Source organism: Sceloporus occidentalis, unplaced genomic scaffold (genome assembly GCF_023333645.1).
Source record: "Sceloporus occidentalis isolate IW3139 unplaced genomic scaffold, rSceOcc1.0.p SCAF_1, whole genome shotgun sequence".
Lineage (NCBI taxonomy): Eukaryota > Metazoa > Chordata > Lepidosauria > Squamata > Phrynosomatidae > Sceloporus > Sceloporus occidentalis.
Genome location: NW_028316981.1, coordinates 157,496,507 through 157,504,387, shown reverse-complemented (window position 1 = coordinate 157,504,387; position 7,881 = coordinate 157,496,507). Strand labels below are relative to the sequence as shown.

General features: G+C 39.2%; 1 protein-coding gene across 1 annotated transcript in view; it reads right to left on the bottom strand.

The window, feature by feature from the left end:
- Positions 1–1,023: 1,023 nt before the first annotated feature.
- The window catches only part of CA10 (carbonic anhydrase 10 (inactive)), a 442,916-nt gene continuing 436,058 nt past the window's right edge, over positions 1,024–7,881 (bottom strand). The window contains exons 8-9 of the mRNA XM_089478517.1: positions 5,989–6,163; positions 1,024–3,722 (exon numbers count right to left, since the gene is read on the bottom strand). Coding sequence (XP_089334643.1) covers positions 3,700–3,722; positions 5,989–6,163 — 198 coding nt within the window. The 3' untranslated portion in view covers positions 1,024–3,699. The remainder of the gene's footprint in view (positions 3,723–5,988; positions 6,164–7,881) is intronic.

The following is a 7,881-nucleotide window of genomic DNA, read 5'->3' as shown; positions in this document are numbered from 1 at the left end:
CATTGGGGTGCTAGGGTTGTCATGCAAGAGGAAAGGGTAGCCAAACAGCTTAGACACAGCTTAAATATGTTCCAAAACCTTTTAGTTTGATGCTCAAGGGCCAGGGTGGAAGCAGGTGGACAGTCATGTACAGAAGCCCATTTAGCTTTGTGACATTGCATATCAGATGTTCAAAAATTGGCGCTTGATAAACAAGGTGGTGAAAAAAGGGGTGTGTGTGGCAATTCAAATGCCGAACAGCTGCCTAATATGCTATTTCCTTTCTTTTTACATGTGAGTGCAAATACTCATTTCCTCTATGACCAGTGTCAAATATCAATTCTGTAAAAATTACATAATATACTCTCAAATGCCTAAAATGTCTTTTAAAAATATTGGATGAGTTCCTACATCACAGTCTACATTTCATAACTTTGCATAACTATGTTGCAGGAATACGACCAAACCCGGTTAAGTTTGAAAAATGCACATCTGAGCACTTCTGATGAGCAGACATTTCTGATGGGCATCAGACACCTCTTATGTCCATTAGGTGCTCCTGCACTTCCTAGCTAGTTTGCAAATCTGCAGAGCATCCCACTGTTCATCAGTCACTCCACTGGCTACCACTGCACAACTGATAATTGATGCCTATACATTGTAAAGTCACAGCAGCCTGTGGGTGAAAATGGATGTTGTGAAACTATTTAATTCACTTTTCACTAAACACAGGACAGCTTCCTGTCCCCCCCCCCCGTAGTTGATGTCCAACAAAATATATACCAATTAGTATTTTTTCTCCTCTACTCAATACAGATAGCTCCATATGTCTGTAAAACAGATTGTGATTGGAATCCCTGGAATTTGACCATTCATGTCTCCACTGACTCTAGCAATCTAGGTGCTTATAGAAAAAGAGAGAGGTCTGTGAGGAGAGAGGGAATAGAAAGGTTTGATTGTGAGGGCAAGCAAAGTCTATTTTCTAAATAAGGCACTCAGAATCCCACAAGAGCAAACATTAACTTATGAAACACATTTATTGAGTTCTTGCCAGTAATCAAACACAGTAAATGACCATTAAAATGTTTTCAAAAATCCAGCCCAAAGGCATCTACTTTTGACTTGATCAGAACTAGAGAGAAACAACAGATTTTATACATGATTAAGCTGGTAGGCTTCAACAGTGGACTCAGACAGGGACAAGGACCTTTGCAATTAAGGAACTTGCCAGAATGGAATCAGGTCCAGATGCCTTCCATCAAGGAGGCTCTTCTTTTTCAGAGATATAACAATTTCCCAGTAATACAACCTCAGTAGAACTTGGCTGGGATGAAATGATAGGGATGGGATGGAGATGTGCCAATTTATCAAATAGAGTTGAAACTGGAGTTTCTGACCCTTTAGGAATTGGTGCAGGGAGAAAAAAAACCAACCCATGAAGTTCCCACAGCTTTGTTGGGACTTTTTCTAATTCCCGGCCGAAAGCTGCACTGCTTTCATTGAAAGCAACTTCTCTTCTCCCTCTCAGCTCCCAGATGGTTTGACAGTTGCAATGTCCTTTCACAGCTGAAGATTTCTGTCCACTTTTGGGGCTGGATGGGAGAAGAAGGGAAGGAAAGTTGTGGAAAAACAGTACCAATTACATGTCAACTGGAAAAGCTGTGCACATTTCAATGAGAGCTGCGTAGTTTCCAGAGAAAACTGTGTAACCAGAGGAGCTTTGAAAGCTTGCAACAAGTATATTGTGCATTTTGTTTGGCCAATAAAGGTGCCACTGTTTAGTGGATCTTTGTTTGAATTTTCTACCCCTGCATATTTTCTGTATAGCTTCCTGTTATCTTGGGTTTTCCTCCATACTTCTTGACAGCATGGGAAGAAAAACAGAAGGATTTTCCCTGAGTCCAACACCCATTGGGATGGGTAAAATCAAACATTACCATCCCTACGATGTGATTTCTTGCTCAGTTGTTGAAATTGTTGTGATTTTGTGTAAGGATGCATGGAACAAAGTAGTGTGGATGCTCCAAGAAATTACTGGACAGTGCCTGTGAAATCATGTTTCACTATTCCAGTGAATAGTGACCCTATATCAGCACTCAGCCTACAAACAATGAACTTATCATCAATCTGTAATGTCTAGCTTTAAGGTAAAGTGTGAAGGAGACCCTTGTCAATGTACCTACCATCTCTAAAGAAATAGCAACAAAGACTGAGTTCTTTCCTTAGGCATATGAATTTGTGTGGGTAGCAAATATATGTAAGTGGAGAATTCAACCAAACACTTTGTTGCTGTTCATACTAGGGAGGAGAAAGTTAAAGAACCTGAGCAAGCCAATGCAGGAAACCCATGCTGATGGTACTTTAGGTCTGGTAGTTTAGAATGTCCTTGATTCAGAATATGGATCAATGAAAATTAGTTGCTGACTTTGGTATCAGGGGCATGCTATGAACTAATGCTGAGTCTAAATGGCCACTTGAAATCTTCCACTCAGTTTATGGGGAGAGAAATAGGAGGGATTGGTTCACTAAATTTGTGGTGGTGGCAGGAGGAAGTCTCCAACATTTTTTAGGAGGACAGGGGCTGACAGGTGAAGTATGAATTTTGCATACTTCGTAATACTCCAGATCTAGGCTTCTGTGGGAGAAAAATATTTGGAAGAACTGTGTGATGTGGTCTTCAATTTCTAGATGCCAAGAGGTTGGATGAAAAAAGAGAAAGAAAAATTGTTTTCTGAGAACCTTTGGCTCAGTTTATTATAGTCTGGATGAGGACTAAGACATCTTACAATATTTTATAATAAACGTTATTCTTGATTATACATATACTGGAATTAAAATTGGGCTATTTTAGTTAAATGTATTCTCAATTGTTTTCAGCCAAGCCAAATAAAATAAATTTAGATGTGTGTGTTTAAATGTCAGAATTCTACAACCTTTTCATTTTAGGGAGGAAAAAGTAAACCAAAACAAGTGGGGTAAATTAATTTGTTAAACACATTTATTGAATTGTTAACAGTAACCAAACACAATGTATGACCTTTGTAAAACAAGAAACTGAAAAATGGATTAAATTCAGTCTTGGCAGTTCCTACTACAGATACGTGATGATGGGAAAATATTTCAATTTCCTTTATATTCTTCAGTGATCTATTTACAATACTTATCTCAGTATCTGTCCATTATTAAATAAACAGAAGGATCACGATCCAGAAATAAGTTTCCTTACAATCTTCTAGTTCTGCTTTGCCAGTAACCAGTAATGAGAGTGATATAATGAGAGCTTTCCAAGGATTACTTGGCACACAGAACACAAATCCACTTGGATGCGGTAATGAACCACCATTTTTTAAATGGGGAGGATAATGGGAAGGGGAGGAAGAGAGAAGGGGAACAGCAGAGGAATTTCATATGTACAAAGTCTGAAAAGTCTTTTGTTTGTGAGCTATAGTAGTTTCAGGAAAACAGTATCAAAATTGTAATCATGTTAACAGGAGATATTGTCTTTTTTGTTTGTTTGTTTGTTACAACCGATCATATGAATAATTTTCATTTAGCTGAATTCCCAACTGGACCTCCTTTTTTGTTGGAGCACAGTTGTGCGTCTGCCATCTATGAAGTACAAAGACCAAAAACTGAATGAGGCTGGGGCATTCTGAATCACGTCAATTCACAGTAGTAGCATTCCACTGAGGTTAAGAGTTCTTCCTCCTTTTCTCTTAATCACTTGAGGAGCCATTCATTTACTGAAAGAAACAACAACACATAGGTTTCACAATGGCACCCAGATAAACACACACACAGACACACACACGCATGCACGCACTGTACCTAGAACATAGAGGGTAGGCCCATCATTAAGAAATAATTCTTCCCTCCTCCACTCCTCCTCCCCAACTAAGAATATTCTAAGCCTCCTAAGGCAGGTTAAAGCACTGGAAATAACTGCTGGACTCCTGCTGGTTTTTTATGGATCCTTAAGCTCTTCTATTCACATGGTTGTACATGAAACAGTTGTATTTGTGAGGAGCAGGCAGGATCTTAGACGTATCTGGCTTCATCCTCATAGCCAGACATGAAATGATTATAGCAGCACTGAGACCGCTGGAGGACTCTGGTGGATCTCAGTGCTGATGCCATCACTTAGCTGTCTTAGATTCCACCTCAGGAAAAAGACAAGATATAAATTCAACAAACAAATATTTCACATCTGGCTAACAGGAGATGTTTTGTGATCCTGCCTGTTCCACACAAAGCAGGGAATGGCTGGGGTGGTGGTGGTATTCATAGGATTTTCAATAAATCAGGAGTGGTAGTATTATATGCTGAGTCAGACAGGATTACAGCCATAAAGATATTGACATTTGTATCCAAGCCTATCCTGTGCCTGGCTGTTCAGCAAGTGTGTGTGTGTGGGAGCTTTGAGTGATGCAGAGGGAGGAAGAACATACCAACCCTCACAATATTTCCAAAAATGACATCAATATGCATGTGAAAGGGAAAACTATGTGTATGGATGTCCCTAACAGGATGACAGCCTATGTTATCTTCTTCCCTTTCCCTTCCTCTTCCTCCCCCCCCCAACTCCTCCTGCTTGCTTTGTTGTGTACCTTTTATATTTTTGAACCTGTTTCCCCCCAGGATTTATTTAGTAACACACACACACACACACACATGCACACGCACACACACACACACACACACTCTCACCAGCTTCATGTCTATTGCTTTTCTTAGAAGCTCACTGGCATTCTTGTCCTATTTCAGTTTGAAACTGGGTTGTGAGACCTTTATTTTGGCACACATTATGCATTTTTTTACCCACACCTTTCCTAGAGTACATATTTCACACATTTGTTCTGATAAACTAAAGCTGAAATGTGTGGATTTCTGCAGGAAGGTGTGCTTTGTTCTGTTACCAGTCCTGGGATGTGCAAAATGGATATTTTTGTGGGAAATGTCAACCTCAACAAATTTCTTTTCCACTCCTAATTTATTAGAGACTATGATGCCATCAATGTCAGATAACTGACCTGAAGTCAAACATTGTAGCCAGACTAGTTGTAAGAGTTGCAATGTCCAGTTTATGCAATCTAATGATTGAATAATTATTTCTCCTACCTGTTATCATCGCTTAATGTTAAGGACATGAAGGAGGACTGCCTCTAATAGGGTTTCTAATTCAAACACCCAGGATACAACAACCTTCTCTGCTGTTCATGTGTGGCTGCTTCCTTTTCTCCCTGAACAGTACATTCAGCTACTGCAATATATGCTATGCATAACAGGCAGTTGGCCTTTGACACCAGCTTGCAAAATACCAGCGCTTTAAGAGAGAATTTGTCCAGCTATCCCATGTTTTTCTTCAATCTCCTTCAAGCCACCCTAAGTGTAAGACCTCATGTGGCATCTAGTCATATGATATTATATTTTTTGTCTATCTACATTATTTTTTGAAATGTTTGGAAGCCTGTTGATAATGTCTGAACATAGTTTAGCGAAAAACACGTCTTTTGTATATTAAAAATTCTAGGATCAGTTGTGGCAGCTCCAATTCAGTGGACAGAGATTGGGGGTGAGAAGGGTCCTGCTGTCTGAGATTCTAGAGAGATGGTATCTGTCAGAGCTGACAGTACTGTATTTGCCTAGATGTAAAAAATAATCTGGCATGCAGTTTCCATATCAGTAGGGTTTCCATATCAGTAGGGTGGTTTCCATATCAGTAGGGTGGTGAATCAGATCCCAATTTTACTCTGAATTTTAATAAAACTGGGTTTTATTTTGAATCTTAAAGGAGTTATCCAAGGTGCTGAACCTAATATTGGGGGATAGGGATTAGCACTTTGGAAATTTCCTGTAAATTTTAGATTAAAACTCAGAGAGGATCAGTCACCTCAGTAATATGGAAAACCCTGGCTATCACTTTTGACTTGGTGTCCCATACTCCCATGCTGGTTGCAACAAAATTATCAAAAGAACCCTTTCACAATATGCACAAAATCTGGCACCTACCTCTATATTGTAGCTTCTGTGCTCTATTGTTTGGGCAATCTTTCCCTTGTAAACTAAAGTTGATGTTTGTTCGGATGCATCGATTGTTGAGAGGCTGGACTGGTCTGAAGTTGTCGCTCATACTCAGAAAAATTTGTGAAGGCTGATTCTGGCTTAGCAATCTTAATGAATGCATCTGCATAAAGAGAAATGGATCCACAGGACATGATTTACATCCATTGATATTTAGGGGGAGAAAACATTGGAGCGAACCATAACTTGGAGCCATCCATTCATAAAAAAACACCTTGACCCTTTATTGTTACAGGGTTATGTTTACTTTGCACATACAAAAACATTCCATACCATTCAAAAGGCTGAATTTTATAATCTTTAGAATATTATGCAAATTGCATATGTTGAAATGTAATTGCTTAGTTTGTCTAATTTTTGATCTATTTCTAGTAATCACGATCGAGGAACTGCAAGGAACTGCCTTGATCACTGGAAACCGTATAAATCAACTTGATCTTGTAAGAACTGCCAAAGATGGGAATCAAATATACTTCCATTTTAACCTTCCAATCCTCTCAGATTTAAACTGGATATATTACCTCAATCTCATAAGAGCTGCAGCAGAACTCGTTACATTCTGAAAGCTTCATAGGTGCAGCAACAACTTTCTTTTATCTGAGTACCCAGATTGTTGAGGGCAAATTAGCTTACAGTTGTAAACCATTTAGACACTGCTTAGGTGGTATGAAGTGGTATATAAATGAAGCTTGTTTGTTTTGTTTTATGAAAGCTGTGATAATGCTTTCTGAATATATAATACAGTTAGCCCTCCATATCCATGGATTTTTTTTATCCATGGATTTAAAAATATAGAAATTCTCAGAAGCAAACCTTGATTTTGCCAGTTTATGCAAGGGGCACCATCTTACTGTGCCATTATATTTAATGGGACTTGATTATCCATGGATTTTGGTACCCACGGGGAGTCCTGGAATGAAACCCCAGTGGATACCAAGGGTCCACTGTGCATGTCTTGCTGCTGGTGGCTGCTTCCCCATTAACCCCTTTGTTTAGTGTTTAGAAACCCTGAACTTTATTCACTCTATTTTTTTATGTGGAGATCACATGATGTCACTGCCAAATTGTGGGATACCAGCACATTCTGTGTTACTCTAGGCCATATTGTCCAGTAAGTATGCTGTCAAGAATACAAGTCTCAATCACTGTACATACGTACAGCCTCTCATCTGTGGGGAGAAGTATCAGACGTCTTCCATTTTGACATAAAATGTGTCGTGAATGTTGCCCCTTTGTACCTTACAGACAACAGCCACGATCCTGAGAGTGAGAGACCACATAGGCAGTTTGGGAGTTGAAATAAGGGAGATTCACACATATTTCTCAGGAAGGCTAGATGATATATAATAGGATGCTTGTCACCCAAGAAGAGTGCCTGATTTACATCCCCAAATTAAAAACCATTCACAACTAGAACTCTTCTCTTTCTGTTGTGTTCACATTCACTTGGTCACCTTGCCTTCCCATTTCTTTGGATGCCTAAACTGTACTTATAAATGTTCAACTGAAGATTTAAGTTACTGCAATGCTAGAAACTAGGAACTGCAGGAAATTTCATTAGGGGGAAAGAATTCTTATTTTGGGGGCACTTCTCTCAATTTGGCCCTCTACATAGCTACACCTGTGGTAAATGCAATACATCAAACTTTTTTTGCATGCCCATCATTTAATTAAAAAAAAGAAAAGAACCAAGAAGAGGCTGTAAGCACTTTAAGTGGTGTGTTTCAAACTGAATCCAGTCCAACTTGTCTGATAAGCCCTTTAGGCATGAGGCACTGTTGGAGGTGCTAGAAGGAAGTGACAGTGACATCTTATGACATT